Source organism: Amblyraja radiata, chromosome 2 (assembly GCF_010909765.2).
Source record: "Amblyraja radiata isolate CabotCenter1 chromosome 2, sAmbRad1.1.pri, whole genome shotgun sequence".
NCBI lineage: Eukaryota > Metazoa > Chordata > Chondrichthyes > Rajiformes > Rajidae > Amblyraja > Amblyraja radiata.
Window position 1 is genome coordinate 62136091 of NC_045957.1, and position 17704 is coordinate 62153794.

The window sequence follows — 17704 nt, forward strand, 5'->3', positions numbered from 1 at the left end:
CTGGATGATGTTAAGCTTCCTGAGATTTGTTGGTGCAGCATTTATCCAGGCAGGTTGAGAATATTACATCAAATTCATGACGTATCTTGCAACTGGTGGAAAGCTTTTGGATGCAGGGAGGTGAAGCATTCACAACAGGCTACCCAGCCACAATCCTGCTTTTATAGCCATGATATATCTTCGGCTGTTCCAGTTGAGCTTTTGTTTTGCAGTAACCCCCCAGTGATTGATGGTGAGGAACTCAAAATGCTATTTACTTTCAAAGGTAGGTTATTAGTCTGTCATTTGTTGGCAATCATCATAACTTGCCACTTTATGTGGCATCACATATCCTCTGCTGTTTATATGAATGTTTAGGCATTGCTGCATGCTTCATTTACTGAGGACTACCTGGACTTATGTGTGAATCAGTTGCTTTCATATGCAGATACATTAGTAAGGATTTCTATTATAATATATCGTATGTGGGAGAAGAAACAGGATAAGCTATTGTTTGCTTTATCTGTGGTGTGCTTCCTCTCCCATAGTGTCAATGTGGTTGGACCAGGACATTTTGTTAGTGAAATATACAACAACCTGAAGCTCATGAGCATCATCTTTTTGGCACCATTTAAACAGCTTGGGCCAAATGTTTCACCCCATTGTCTGAAGTCAGTGACTAGTTCCTTTGTTTTGCTGACACTAAGGGAGAAGTTATTTTCCTGATAGCGTGCTATTAAGCTCTGCATCTCCTTCCTGCACTCCGTCTTGTCATTATTTGAGATTCGGCTCATTACCTAGTGTCATCTGCAACTTGTAACTGGAGTTAGAGCAGAATTTAGCCCCACAATCGTGAGTGCACAGGAATTATAACAAGGGCAGAGAAAGTAGTGTTGTGGAAAATTGGTGCTGAGAATTATGGAATTATCAAGGATCCAGTTGCTGAGCCCCAGATCCTGGAGTTTGGAGATGTTTGGCTGGAATTTTGGTGTTGAATGTGGAGCTATCGTCAATAAATAGGAATCTGACTTGGGTGTCCTTGTTATCCTGTTGTTCCAGGGATGAGTGTAGGGCCAAGTGGATGGTGTCTGCAGTGGACCCATCATGATGATAGGTGAATGCAAGGAATCTAGGCTGTCTCAGAGGTTGGAGTTCATGTCAAGACACTTCACAATGGTTGATGCCAGAGACAGATGAGAATCTCAGATTACAGTAGGATGAGGTTAAGGATGGAAAAGATATATGTGAAAGAAGAATTGCTGTGTCTCTAATTTATCATAGGATATTTCAGTGAATCCAAAATACAAATATTGGGCTTTTTGACCAGTTTCCTACTTCGATGATAAGTCCTGTATCATCGCACAAGTGTCTGTGCACAAATCCCAACGTTGCTGTCAGTTATATGAATGAACACAATTTAAAGCACATTTTTCTTGTTGAAATGTGCATTACTAACTGGACTACTGCAACTCACTTCTCCTTGGCATCAGCTCCACCCTCATCAACCGACTCCAACTGGTCCAGAACGCAGCCGCCCGACTCATCACCCACACCAAATCCTGGCATCACATCACTCCAGTCCTCAAACAACTTCACTGGCTTCACATCTCCCACCGGATCACCTACAAAATCCTGGTCCTCACCTACAAAGCCCTCCACCATCTGGCCCCCCATATCTCACTGACCTCCTCTCCCCCTACCAACCCTCACGGTCCCTCAGATCCACATCAGCCGGTCTCCTCTCCATCCACAAGTCCAACCTCCGCAGTTTTGGGGACAGAGCCTTCTCCAGGGCAGCTCCCAGGCTCTGGAACTCCCTCCCCCAACTGATCCACAATTCCGTGTCCCTCACCATCTTCCAGTCCCGCCTCAAGACCCATCTCTTCACCTCTGCCTATCCTTAGCCCCACATCCCCCTCCCTTTTCATCTGTGCTTGAATTGCCTCATATTGTGTTTTGAATTGAATTCTGTCTTTAATTTGTGTACTAGTCATGTCTCTACTATTTATTTCATTCCGCTTACATGTTTTTCCTCTACTTGCTAAATTTTTGTAAGGTGCCCTTGAGACTCTTGAAAGGCACCCATAAATAAAATTTATTATTATTATATTATTATTAGTAATACAATTATATGAAGACCATTTATAATGTGAATGTTACATGCAAATATAGATATTACTGCTGCAAACTCTAAACTACTGCAATTATTAACGCCAACGATGGCCTTGACACAGTTACAAACTCATTCTCAGGTATCAAACTTCTGAAATGTATTTGACACAGTGGGTAGTGGGTATATGGAGCAAGCTGCCAGAGGAGGTAGTTGAGGCAGATACTATACCAACATTTAAAAGATATTTAGACAGGTACGTGGACAGGAAAGGTTTGGAGGTATATACGCCAAACAAGGGCACGTGGGACTAGTGTAGATGGGGCAGCTTGGTCGACTTGGTTAAATTGGCCCAAAGGGCCTGCTTCCGTGCTGTATGACTCGATGAGTCTAAAATATCTTTTGTTTAGCTTTCCCTGAAATGGAAAGTAAGTGATTGATAAATAAATTATACATTTTATAAAAAGTAATTTAAAAAGTATCAACAGAGCTTCAAAGCCAGTTTGAGGAAATTAATCAGCCAAAAAGGTGAATCATTGATGATCCGAATTGAAACTATCCAAATATAAACAATAATTCATTGAGAATAAGCATTTTGTTTTTATTTATTCTGTTACTCAGTACCCATCCCCTCAAATTGCACCCCTACACTTCCTCCCCTTTCCCCCACCAGTCTGGTTCCACTACAATGTTGATTCGTTTGAGTAAAAATTTTCCGGGATCGGCATTTTCCCAGACTTTTGTGCATGGTCCAGTCTGACTCTTCAGTGTGTTGCTGAGTGATCGTTTTGTGATCTTGTGTGTGTTTTATGTAAGGTGTTAAATCTTGACCCCTATCATCATTTTTTATATTTTCAAAAGAAGTGAACAACAAAGAACAATACAGGAACCTATCGAGCTTTTGTTCTTCTTTTCCCTGAATGTTATTTACACCTAACGACAGCAGCAAATATATTCTCATACACCAAACCAGTTTTCTGCCAATGTTAGTCCATTGCTGTTAATGAGAATGTACATAGGAAATGATATATATTATTACATTTTCTTTTAACTTACTCAATACTTTCCAAAACCTAATGCAATAATTATTTGTTTGTTTAAAAAAAGACAGAGAATCTGGTATAATCCCAGTAGATGATGACGGTGAAGAAATGTATGACGATATAGAACCAGAAGTTAATGATGTAAAACCCAACCAAGAACCAATAGATGAAGACATTTATGAAGAGCTTCCAGGTTTGTGTTTTTAAAGTACCGTCATTTTTTAAATAAATAAAATATTGAAAATGCTAATGTGAGTTCTGGAAAAAAATGGTTTCAGCATTCTTATTTCCATAGAGCGGCAAAAAATAATGGCCTATCTAGAGAGCTGATTTAATTGTTTTGAGGGAAATCATTATAGAACATAGAACAGTACAGTTTTGGAACAGGCCCTTCGGTCAACATTGTCTTTGCTGAACATGATGCCAAATTAAACTAATCTCCAAATTATGATATGGAACAAGGCCACTGGAGGAAGGGCAGGCATATATGCAGCCTCGGCTTTGACCAAAGATCATGCCTCAAAGTGAAGAAATTATTTTATTGAATATCCAAATAACTTGTTGAAATTACTTTGAGTCTGAAAAAATATAATAATTCTATTACACAGTTCAATAGTTGCAATTTGCAGTTTATTTAGTGTCCAGTTCGCTACCTATTCGCGTGAAAAGGCAAGGCTTCAGAAGAGGCTTGCACTGATCAGGTTGAAAATGGATGGATGGTTCGATATTGTTCCGTATTATTATAGTTCAATGTTAACATTATAATTTTAGAGGTTTCAGCTAATGCCATTGAAGTAAAAGAAAACTATTCCCATGAACCTCTATTAAACAATGACTCCATTACAACTTCCAAATTGAGTAAGTTTGGTAAGTAGGTCACATCCACAGACAACACAGATGTATTCCTCATGAATGTACTTAGAACATGTACTTTTGTTATTCAAAGAGCAGAGCACCTGGAGGCTCCAATAAGCATGGATTTATCAGTAGACCGAGAGGCGTGTGATCTTCTCAGGAGTAAACTCCAGACACTGTACTCCAAGGACTGTTCATTCTTGGAAGCAAGGGGAATCTACTCCTTCCCTGGGTTCTAACTCCTAACTATCAGAAGGTGTTTAGCAGAACCCCCCTCCAATGGAATAAGGTGGAAAAGCTGGAGATGGAGGTCAACTAAGCAAAAGAGGATGGAGAAGATAACCACAGATGAGGATGAAGTAGTCTTTCTCTGGACTTATCAGGGTGCATAATATTAGCCATTTTCTTGAATTGAAGTCTGTTTGCTCTACACTCTGTCAGTAAGTTAGTAAATGGGGAAATAACAAGCTGACTTTGATTTTCAATTACCAATGTCCCGGTACAAAAGGTTATGTGTGAACTTAACTGCAGTGCAGATGACCACGCCCAGAATTGTTTCCGAAATGTCTACAGTAAAAGCTGCAACTTAACTGAGAGTTTGTTCATTTGTCAAGCAACTCTGGAACAATGAGAAGTAGACACTATTCCGATTTAGAAATATATTGTAATTCCTTCATCATCTTCGGGACTAACTCATACAGCTCTCCACCCAACAAGGGAGCAAAACACAAATAAGACACTGAAATAACTCAGTGGATAAAGCAGAATCTGTGGAGACAAAGGGTGTAAACTGACTCTTCAAGTCTAGACCCTACATCAGGACCAAAATGTCAGCCCACACCTTTTGCCTCCACAGATACTGCTTGATCCATTGAGTTCTTCCAGTGTTCTATTTTTTTGTTCCACAGTTCAGCATCTGCAGTGTATTTTAGCTTCAACACTCTGGGAGTACCATCACCAAAAAGACTGCAGCAGTAGAAGAAGTGATTGGTGTGGGCAATATGATTGCAAGAATAACTGTTACTCCTCCTAACCCTTGAAAAATATTTGAACAAAACAAATCCTCAAGTTTTCCAATTCTTCAGAAACTTCCTTGGGTAACCATATAGCCCATCATTTAAGCTTATTAACAGAAGGTTCATGCTTTATATTTTAATCTTTGGAAAATATAATTGTCAGCAACAGCAAAATTACAACAGTCAGAAGAGGCTTAATAAAATGAAACAGTTTCTTTCCATTTGAAATCCAGCCTGAAAATTAGATTCAGACAGGCAAAATTTTGCCTCATGCTTCCTTAATTTTCAAATGACAAATGTGCAATTAGCATTTAAAGGTTACCCATGTATATTCAGATTTGTAAATGAAGGTTCTAAAAGTAAATAATTGTATTTAATGTCCGTACTCGCGGGTTGGAATAGAAATAACACCACACATAACTAATTGAAACATGCTTGAAATTATGCTAGAAAAGTTTATACCCTGAAAAAATGATTCTGCTGTATCTTTACCATAAACAAAATCTTCACACTTAAAGTATGGATGAAGCTACTGATGTTACATCCTTGTGAAATAAAAAGCAAATTGCTGGACCTAGGCAGTATGTTTTAGCAGTGTATAGGAGGAGAAAAGGCAAAATGATGTTTTGGATTCTGGCTTTGAACCGGTTTCAATTTGAAACATACACCAGTCTATACTTTTATCTTCATATTAATTCCTTTTGCTTCTCACTTCAATCACTTCTTGAATAAAGTGTTCTACTTTGGATTAAATAGATATTATTTTGGAATCCAATTTTAAATGCATCAACCTAATAATTTGCTGCCTTGCCTTTTTAAATCCATCAATTAATTCTGATATGGTTCTCTCAACCTTTCCATCCAATTGTAGGGTAGTCATATCTGGTATTCATAGGCTTAATGTAAGCAATTCATGATGACTTTTTCCCCTTGTTTTTGTATCAAGATTGAGGTGTTAGGACCAAGGGAGTACTTCCAATAAGATAACAGCTAACTACCTAATAGAACTAAAAAATGGGCAATACGTGCTGATTTTGCCAGTTAAGCCACATCCTGGCAATTGGTTTACAAAAGAAAGGAACTTCAGGAAATCTAGTTGACTGAAAGAACTGTTAATTACTCATCCATTTTAGTACTGTAGTTGCAATGTACCCAAAGATTTACGATTGATTGTTCTTATTTGGTAAGACTTGCTCATTCTGAAAAAGGGTCTCGAGCCGAAACGTTGTCTATTTCCTTCGCTCCATAGATGCTGCCTCACCCGCTGAGTTTCTCCAGCATTTTTGTCTACCTGCTCATTCCTTAATGTAGTTTAGCTTTTGTTTTCTCCCACTTAATTCTTTAAGAGAATTTAGAAATGTTTTCCCCAAATTGCTTTGCTACTATGTCTTGTAATGAGCATCTTCCAATGTCAACCTGGTGGATCGATGTATGGATATGATGCCTACAAAAGTGAGAAATAATTCCCAGAGATTTTTATTATGTAGAAGTTTTCATGGAACAATATCACTCATTTACTGCAGGAACAAATTAAATTCAAAGATGTTGGCTATGTCAAAAGTAAGGAAGGTAGTAGGTAATTTTACTTTTGTTAATTGTAATCCCATATACAAAGTCAGTTTAAAAAATATATATGTACAAATTTAATTTATATAAAAAAATACTGCTGGGATATATATATATATAGTTGTCTCCCAGCAATATTCTTATAAACAGGATGTTCTTTTCAACTATTGTATTTGGAAACAAACATTTTCCAAATTAGCTGTGTCCAGAACTTCACTTAACAGACCTTGACATGCCCTTCCTCTCCCACAATGCCCTAAATCTGCCTGGAGATGATTTCAATAGCTGAATCCATTATTTAACTTTGTTTCCTCTGCTACTGGCCAAATTTACAAACATACTTTCCTGACCATAATCTTGAGACACCAATTAGGCTGACAAGTTGGGAGTTTTCACATTAGCATTCATCCCTTAGCCAACATGACCAAAAATATTATAACTGATAAACGAACATATTCGCTAAACACAGGGTTTTGGCCCGAAACGTTACCTATTTCCTTCGCTCCATAGATGCTGCTGCACCCGCTGAGTTTCTCCAGCATTTTTGTGTACCTTCGCTAAACACCTGATTGTTTTACATGGGTTGGGAATTAGGAACTTGGTTTTGAAATGGATATGATCTGTTCAGCACTCCATACATCATTTGGATATCCCTAAATTACACTTCTGAAGGCATTGTGCCCAGTGGCCATGAGTGAAAATACACGGGGGCAGTCAAACGTCCACTGAGAACACACAGATAAATCCACAACAAAGTTGGTAAGGAAGGGATGATCAGTATACCGGCTTCTGCAGGGCTGCAGGTATCTTCTGCCATGTGGGCACTTAGTTCTCAGTCACAATTCTGATGTGAACTCTTTGTGTAACAAACAGTTGACAGGAACAGAATCCTATCATAACCAGGGAGGACCTGAAGATAGACACAAAATGTTGGACTAATTCAGCGGGACAGGCAGCATCTCTGGAGAGAAGGAATGGGTGACGTTTTGGGTCCAAATCCTTCTACCAAGGGATGTGAGATATCTAACTGTCTTAGCTGTAAGAGTGCATCCTCCAAATGATATGACTAGCTTTAGTTTCACAATCTAGTTGGGAGGTGAAAGTTGTCAGACGATATAGTCTTTGTTAAAACAGAGCATACATTAAATCTTGCAGAAGTACAGAGTGGCAGAAATCTAACTCCAATTCATTTTAGAATCTCCCTTAATCATATTTCATTGTTCACTAAGAAAAATAATTATTTGTCCAGACTAAAAGTATTCAGAAATTAAATCCATAGAGACTTGTATTTCCAATTGCAACATTCACAACTATAATCTTTTAAGCCACTTGTATAGCAAAATTGCTGCCATTACTACATTAGTTAAAGTTTGTTAGTGGTTATCAATTATTTCTGATGTGAGTTGACACAATTATTTGATAATGTTCTGAAACCATCATATTACATTTCATATATTGTATCACTTATATATTTATCTCATGTATCATTGAGTTTCAAAGGAGAATTGAAACTGACATCTAATCTTGCTCAATAAATTATCCATTTATCCTCATGCAGTTCAGTTAAACAATGAATTCCCTGTTTGGATAGATTTATCCTATCCCCCTCCTAATCCCATTAATTATTTGGGTCCTAAGATTGTGGAAAACAAGTAAACAATAGTTTCCCACATGGTTTGTGTGCAATCATGTTACCATTTTTCCAGCAGGAAGCCTGTTGGGTCTGTGAAACATAATTTTCGGTGTTCCTTTGCTGCTTCAAAGGGACGTCTGAAACAAATATCCATCACTAATGCCTGCAGAGCTGGCTAACCTAAACATTAGCCTTTGGAATGAGCATCAGTTGGCAACAATCTTTTTGACAATCTTAGTCTGGATGTTTTACTAATTAGCAATGGCATTATTCTTCTTCATCTTGAAATATTATTGTGCAGGAAATTTCAATAGGGAATCAAGTTAATCAGCCCATCTAGTCCAAATTGTTTGTTATGATCACGGAATCCATTCTTCTCTTTTAAAACAATCATAATAATTATTTCTTTCCTGGTAAATAGATAGTTACCTTCTGCATAAATGCATACATATTATTTACTCCAACATGCCCTGATTCCTGGGATGTCAGGACTGTCTTATGAAGAAAGACTGGATAGACTTGGTTTATACTCTCTAGAATTTAGGAGATTGAGAGGGGATCTTATAGAAACTTACAAAATTCTTAAGGGGTTGGACAGGCTAGATGCAGGAAGATTGCTCCCGATGTTGGGGAAGTCCAGGACAAGGGGTCACAGCTTAAGGATAAGGGGGAAATCCTTTAAAACCGAGATGAGAAGAACTTTTTTTCACACGGAGAGTGGTGAATCTCTGGAACTCCCTGCCACAGAGGGTAGTCGAGGCCAGTTCATTGGCTATATTTAAGAGGGAGTTAGATGTGGCCCTGGTGGCTAAGGGGATCAGAGGGTATGGAGAGAAGGCAGGTACGGGATACTGAGTTGGATGATCAGCCATGATCATATTGAATGGCGGTGCAGGCTCGAAGGGCCGAATGGCCTACTCCTGCACCTAATTTCTATGTTTCTATGTTTCTATGATGTTATTTTCCATGATCTAAACAGTGAATAAAGATTTTTTTTTGGAATTCATATATAAAGCAGTCGATATCATAACGGAGCCCGAGCTTGAAAATATTCAGGCGTGGCTCTGATAGGTGCCAACCACTTTCAGACCACACATATACCAAGAAATGACCATTTACATTTTTACAACAAATTCTAAATACCTATCCATGACCTTCAATGGCATTATTATCACAGTTTCCATCAGCACTTATATGCAGTGTATTCTGTATACAAAGTACAGACCAAGTACCGTCTGCAAGTTGCACACTACTCCGACTTGGATATAATTTGAAATTCTGATCCAAGCATCAAAAAAATACACAAAACTTAACCCTGGATTACAGCAGTTCAAGGTTGATCTAACACTTTTCCAAGGGCAGTTAGAAATGGTGGTCTTACCAGAGATGCCCACAAGCTGTAAATGACGATTTAAAAATATCCTATTTGACTTCAAATGATATTTTAGATATTTTTACAAAGACTGAACTAGATGGCCATCAGTCTGAGGGTCTCGACCCGAAACGTCACCTACTTTTCTCCTTACATGCTGCCTCACCCTGAATTTCTCCAGCAATTTTGTCTACTTTAGATGGCAAGATAGGTCAGTTTTGTTTTATGTTGAATTCTATCTCAATTTGCTGTTGAGCTTGCAACTCAGAATAAAAATAACGTTTTGACATTCTTCATGATACTTTATTCCATCTAAAATTAACTATTATATAATTGTCCAAATTAATTATTTGAAATATGCAGATAATTTAATGGTTTTGTGATAATAGCTTATTTTATACAATAAATAGTTTATTATTTTATTAACTTTTTGTGACTGAGTTGTATTCATTAATTTACATAGTTTAAAACTGTAAAATTTAATTGGAAGTTGTGAATTTGGAGAAAGAAAATAGAGCAAGTAATTGTTAGCATAAAGGATGGAATCAAGGTTGAACTGTCAATCTAGACAATTAATTTAGAACAATTTCTGATTGTGGATGATCAGCCATGATCACAGTGAATGGCGGTGCTGGCTCGAAGGGCCGAATGGCCTACTCCTGCACCTATTGTCTATTGTCTAAGCCACTTGCTCCTATTTTCTGATGCAGAAACAAGGAACTACAGATGCTCATTTACAAATTAAGTATACAAAATGCCAGAATAACTCAGCGGATCAGGCAGTATACATGGAGAATATAGATAGAACATGCAGCCTGACGAAAGGTCCCGATCTAAAATTTCACCTATCCATGATTTCCAGGGATGCTGCCTGACCCGCTGAGTTACTCCAACGTTTTGTGTCTTTCCTATTTACTGATGGTCTGATGTCATTATTTCCAGTAATTGTAAATATATTACAAATTATTCCTTGGTCCAAAGGTTGAATCAGTGATTTGCAGTTGGAGCAAACATGTATTGCAAAAACATTTCTGGACTTCAGGAGGAATAGGATCCTGCAGCTCTTCAACAGCCACACATTCTAGTAATGTACCAGATCCTCCTCCAAAAAGTGATTGTGAAGCCACCTTGTAAGTCAGCCCTCTGGTGATTTAGGCCTGTTTATTACTCCTATAAATCATGGGAAAAATCTTCATCGCTTTAAGGCTTGAGGATAAGCATTCCTGGCCATCAATATAATTTATGCTTATATGTGCCTGCTGTGTTTGCACATGAGTCTTTTTACAATACTGGAGAGATTTTGAGGAACAAGATTATTATTCAGGTTTTTACACCATTACACTATTCTTAACAAAAATCTACCCAGAAATGAAACCTTACACATAATAGATTAAAATTAGATAACTTCAAGACCGAAAGTCAAAAACTTTTTTCATAACAGACAAATTTTCATCATTTTACCACCATTTTGGACATCAATAATGTGACAATAAAAACACTGCCACATTTAGTCATGAATATTTAATTCATAAATAAACTTTATATGGCTCCCTCATACGTATATGTTTTGATAATGATCTAGGGAAATATCTTCATCAATACCAGGAGAAAAATACAGTAACATGTCTGGTATTCCGCCTAGCAAAGATCCCGTAACGGTCGTTGTGCTTGGTGTCCATTGTCACAACGACCATTATCGGGGTCGGTACCTCTGTAAGTTAAACCGCTGAGGCTCCAAACCTCTAATGCTTTTCAAAGCACTCAAACCACTCCTACGGTAGTAGCGATTCATCCATCAAACCATTCCTATGGTAGTAGCGATTTTTGGGCGAGTTAAGTATTTTTTCTTCTTTTCCAATTTAATATATCAAAAACATCGTGGTGTCATAGAAACATAGAAAATAGGTGCAGGAGTAGGCCATTCGGCCCTTCGAGCCTGCACCACCATTCAATATGATCATGGCTGATCATCCAACTCAGTATCCCATCCCTGCCTTCTCTCCATACCCTCTGATCCCTTTAGCCACAAGGGCCACTTCTAACTCCCTCTTAAATATAGCCAATGAACTGGCCTCAACTACCTTGTAAAAACGCAACGACCGTTTACGATATATTTTCCATCTTTTTAAAATCAATAAAAACAATTTTTGGACATAAATTGGTCATCAAAACTAAGAAACTGAGCCAATCCTCAATTTGGCAACTGTCTCTTGTTTACCTTTCGTACGGACCAAGTCGCTAGCTTCATTCCTTCGTGTCAACTTCGGGAAGCTCCACAACGACCGTTACGGAGACATTTTACTTACTAAAAAATCAGTCCAAATCAAACATTCTGACGAATCTTCGGCCATCGATATAGCTCAAATCCATAAGGTAATGTGTCGTTTAGATCACATTAGTGAAAATGTTTGGTTTTCGCTAATAATGTAACGTTAGTTTTCTGGGACACCAAACCTTTGAATGTCCACCGCAACGTACGTTTGTGTGTATGATGTGTAACGCGCATTGCGGTGTCCACTCAGATGGATGCAGTATTCTACTACATCATCAGGTGAATGGAGTGGAAACAGTGTTTGCAATTTTATTGTTCCATGTGGTATTCATAAACATAGAAAGGAATAAGAAATACGTGCACTTACTGTGCCAACCAGGTCACTGGTGGACACCACGCAACAACCGTTATACATAATGTGGTTGTGTATTCTGATGCTATTTTTGGAAATTTGCCATTAATAAGCTATCTTTCCTTTTATTTTTTGTGATACTATGTTAGTCATGAACCCAATAAAGTGCTTGTCAAGTTTTTTTGAAGGAATTTGAAATTTGACCACATTTGTCACATTATTGTGTGCAGTATTGTAAAAAGACACACATGCAAGAACAGTCACATTGAACCAAGCACTGCCTGTTCAGCTCTTCCAATTGACACAATCCCTGGAATCCACTGGCATAAAAGGGTTGGTTTCATTATACATTTGTTCAGGAAAGAAGTATTCATCTTTCATTAGCTGTGAAAAGAATGTTCTTCTATTTTGCAGACGTTTTCTCATCACTCACTTTAATGCAATGGATGCCATGGCACAACATTTTTCTAGCCATTGAGCCACCTCCTCAAGGCTATGGAATTGGCAACTCCTCATGAAATTGTTTGACCATTTCTCACAATCATGCCCCCTTACAATGGGACATTGGTTAAATTGCTCATAAACAATTTATTAGGTTCCGTAGTGTTAGATTTGTGTGTGGTCTGGTGCTTAACAGTGCCCATATTTGAATCAGCTTTAACATTTTTATTTTTAATCCAGCTTCTTCATATTATCAAGGTTGAATGACCAACTCCAAAGTTCTCTCTTTACACACTGACACCAACATTACCTAAGTTATGTAGAATTTCAACATTCATCACTAGTTTTCTCTTCACAGCACTGTAGTCAGCATTATTTCTTGTACACTTCTGGGACATTCGTAAAGCACAAACACAAATGCTGTGAATTCTAATTTTTTTATTGAAAACTAGTGACCCTAGTGAGTGGCAATCCTGAATGCGTTTGGACTTTTATACAGGACTACTGTTGTAGAACTACAGTTGTAGAACTACTGTTGTTGAACTTTTTTATTACATCTAAATTCCTGTATTGATTTATTCAGCATCATTAATTTGCTGTCCCACTATCAATGATTTATGTGACTCAACCCTCTACGGGCACCTAATTTCTTTGTCCTTTAAAATGCATTTCCTTTCCTAATACTTCCTCCCAGAATCTATCACCGATACTTGTCTCTATAAAATTTTTGGCAGGTAGATATCTGATTTCTATCTATATACTTTTAAAACTCTGTGGATGTGTGGGTGTACGGCATTTTGCATTTGATTCGTTAAACTCCGCGCAAACCAGACAAAAACCGACATATTTACCATTTCACTAGCGATTTTACTTTTACATTCGCACATCCACTCCTTGGTCAATTATTTCCCCAGATTTAGAGTAAAATTGATCACAAAACTCAAACAAAACTCAACTTTTAAGATCTAAGATCTGAACGGCTCTTACCAGCTCTGACGTCACAATGCCCACATGCCGACCAATCCAAGCCGCTTCTCTCTCTTCATTTGGCAGCCTGGGTCTCCTCCACCCCCCCCCCCCCGCTCGAAGTATGCTCGCGCCAGGCCTCCCGCAATTCCCATGCCCGCCCGCTCCAAACGTGGTTGCTTGAGGCGTACGGCCGTGCAGGGCCGGTCTCAATTTGAACCGCGGAGGCGTATGGTCCCTACATCATACTCACCAATCAGCTGAGTGGGAGGCGGGCCGACTGAATTTGGATGTCGCACGCCGTCGGGCGGTGACGTCATCATGCAACGGCACGCCGGGCGGTGACATCATATTTCCCCAGATTTTGAATAAAATTGTTCACAAAACATCAAAAAAAAATTAAAATCAAACTGCTGCATGAGCCAACCTCACAGATGTCCAATCACAATGGATCTCATTTACATATATGACATCACAATGGAGATTGAAGGAGATTGGAACCTTCACATGTTCCCACTTAAATCAAACTGCTGCATGACTCACAGTGCCATCTCACAGATGTCTAATCACAATGGATCTCATTTACATATGCCATCACAATGGAACAGGTGAGGGAGATTGGAACCTTCACGTGGTCCCACTAAAATCAAACTTCTGCATGAGTCACATGGCGAGTTGGGGCTATGCGTCAGTGGATAGGGTGGTTATGGGGTAAAAGGAGCAAATTAATAATATTCATATAATATCAGGGGGGGTAGTTAGCGTGTGTGCGGGGGGGGGTGGGGGTAGTTAGTGTGTGTGACACCGCATGCCACCCACGCCCCCCCCCCCCCTCCCCGCAATCACACTTTGGGGGAACAGACCCAACGGGTCTGCACTTGGTCTAGTATCTACTAAAATTCTGTCCCTGTCCCCCACTGCATCGCTCCCCTTCTGAAGATTGAGTTTCTCAATGAACCAGCCTCCCTATCTTTATGTTGTCTTATTTTTACGTCAAAATCTCTCCTACAGGGCAGATAGTATTCTTAGTTATAAATACTAAGCAGTAGCTACCAAAAGTAAGGGTATTACATTATAAATGTTTATTACAATCAAGCTATATATTTTCTCATTTGTACTTTGCTTGAAAGTGAAAATTGTCACAAAGGGAAAGGTAAGCAGAAGCCCTCTGGCCTAGCCTATTCCATGTACCACTTTGAATTACACTCGAGACATGCTTAAGAATGATCATCCAATTTTCCATCTTGATCTGCAGGTTAATATCTAACTTATTTCATAAATTTTAAACTTACTTCATAATTTGTATATTACCCGACAGGCGAAGATAAAAGCAATTAAATTTGTATTGGAAAATTTCAGCATATCTTGGTGCAGACCTTCTGCCCTGACAGCAGTGCTTATACCAGGACTTACCCACACATGTCCTGGGTAAGCTTGCCACATGCATAGCAGATATTAACTGTGGAGAGAAAGGTGAATAGATTGTTTTAATCATTTATATGTCTATTTTAATTAATATTTGGTGTTTTAAAGGCAAAAAAATTAAAATAACATTTTAATACATAATGATACCCTAGACAGCCTGTCAGCCAGATAGTGTTGAGGGAATAGACTCACTGGATATCAATATAGTTCTGTAAGGCCAGCTGCCTCTGCTGAAATGGCACGAATGTTGTGCCAGCTATCCTAATTGCTGGGCACCAGGCTGCCATACAACACTACTGAGAGGGCATGTTGGAATAAATGGTGTGGCACAGTGACAAGATAGAGAGCAATTATAGGACAATGTAATATCTATCAAGAGTTACTTATGGCATCTTCTTCTTGCGTATGGCGTGCACAGCCTAAAATTGTAGATCAAGGGTAGATATCCAGGCCAGGACAGCATCAGTTACTGGGTGGATGGCTTTGATGCCCCCAGGGCAAAGCCTCAGTGGACAGTCATTCACGATGGTCTGGTCTGGATGTCCACAGTCGCAAGCAAGGTTCTCTGTCATCCCCTACTTACGCAAGTGATGGGCAGTTCTTGCATGGAGGGTATGGATTCTGTTCAGGGTTAGCCATTGCTTGCGATGGAGGTCAAAACCCAGTAGTTTCACTGTGGGGTCCGTGGTGACTTCTCTGTTGTTGGTGTTGGCATCTTTCCAGGCTCTGCGCCACTCAGTCTTGGAGTCAAAGTCTTCCAGGGATTTAACGGAAGACCAGAAGGTTTTGCGGGACTTCAGGCACATGTTGGGCAGATTATTCAAGTCAGCATGGATGGGAAGGTCAGGGTTAGCCTCGATGGTGCACCAATCTTTCAACATCCTCTGCATATGCTGGGAGGGGCGATATGAGACAGGACAAGGAGCCACTACAAAGGTGTTGACTTAAGCGTCCCTGTGATGACCCGCATTGCAGAGTTAAGGACAGTGGCAGCTATTAGCTCAAGCTGTTGAACAAAACTCGGCTGTTGAGTAGACTATGGCTAAACTTGCCATTAGGGAGGGTTTGTGCATTGGATCCCCAGCTGTTGCCTGCAAGTTTCCTGATGTTGACCCTTGCTTTCAGCTTATCAGCCACCCTTTTCAGGTGTTCACGATAGATGAGGATGTGCGATCCAGGGTGACTCCGAGGTACTTGGGGAATTCTTCATTCTTCACCGGCTCACCACAAAAGGACACTCGGAGCTTTGCAATGGTGAGCTGATTGCTGAGGTGAAAGACAGTGACAGTTGTCTTAGATGGGTTAGGGCGAAGTCTCCAGAAGGTGACTTTGCCCTAACCCATCTTATGGCATAGAGGGAGGTCATTCAGTCTGTCCATGCTGGCACCCATCAGAGCAAATCCATGAATCCCGTTCTCCATATTTCTCGGTATTTAGTTATTCTCTCATGTGCTCTTCAACTCTCCTTTGATACTTATTTACACAGAGGATGTTACAGTAGCCAATTAACCAACTAGCACGTCCTTTGAATATGTTTAGTTTAGTTTATTATTATCAAGAGAACCGAGGTACAGTGAAAAGCTTTTCTGTTGCTTGCTATCCATTCAGCAAAAAGACTGCACGTGATTACTATCAAGCCGTCCACAGTGTTCAGATACAGAATAAAGTGTATAGCGTTTGTGCAAGACAATGTCCAGTAAAGTCCGATTAAAGATAGTTTGAAGGTCTCCAACAAGGCAGATGGGAGGTCAGAACTAGTCCTTGATTATGCAGGTGGCTTGCTGAGGCAGCAGGAGGTGTAGATGGAGTCAATGGAAGGGTGGTTGGTTTGTGTGATAGACTGGGCTGCATCCACAACACTGCAATTTCTCACGGTCTTGGATGGAGCTGATCCCAAACCATGCTGTGCTGCATCAAAATAAAATGTGTTCTACAGTGCATCTGTAGTTGGTGAGTGTTGTTGGGACATGCTGAACTTCCTAAACCTTCCAAGAAAGTAGAGGCATTGGTATTCTTTCTTGGCCATTGCTTCGAAGTGGCTGGTCCAGGACAGATTGCTGGTGATATTTATTCTTGTGGATGGAAACCAGAATCCTGTGGAAATGTGTGCACTTCACACAGAAGCAAGCACCCAATGTCGTGATCTAACTTGGATCTCTAGAGATGCAAGGCAGCAGTACTATTTCTGCACCACACTGCACTGCAGTGTTCTAGTTTTTACACAGTCTATACGTACAGATTAAATGAACAACAGGAAATACTGTGATTGTATTACTCTAGAAATTCACCATTTAACAATTGAATGCATGCTGTTTTTTCAGTTTAATAATACCTGTAATCCCAGCAAAATTTAAATGCAAATGTAAACAGCAAATTGATCAAATATTAATTAGAAATTGTATAATTATTGCACCCTTTTGAGCTCTCAAAGCGCCATCTATAATTAATTGTTTCTTATAATTTTATTACTTAAATTACTTGAATATTTCATGCACGTATTGAAAGTGTTGGGACAATTTTTTCACTGATAAAAAAAGAGATCTTTACATCTGCTGCTTCAAAACTATGTGATTTGAATAAACTAATATTGAAATGGTTTTGATGGCACAAGAATAGTGTGTAAATACAAGCTGTTAATTTGTCAGGACCACCAGATTTATGATTACTATGGAAA

General features: G+C 39.2%; 1 protein-coding gene across 2 annotated transcripts in view; it reads left to right on the plus strand.

Moving 5' to 3' along the window:
* Positions 1–17704, plus strand: part of skap2 (src kinase associated phosphoprotein 2) — a 254169-nt gene that overhangs the window by 165952 nt on the left and 70513 nt on the right. For both annotated transcript variants that reach the window (XM_033047701.1, XM_033047707.1), the window contains exon 9: positions 3197–3325. In XM_033047701.1, coding sequence (XP_032903592.1) covers positions 3197–3325 — 129 coding nt within the window. The remainder of the gene's footprint in view (positions 1–3196; positions 3326–17704) is intronic.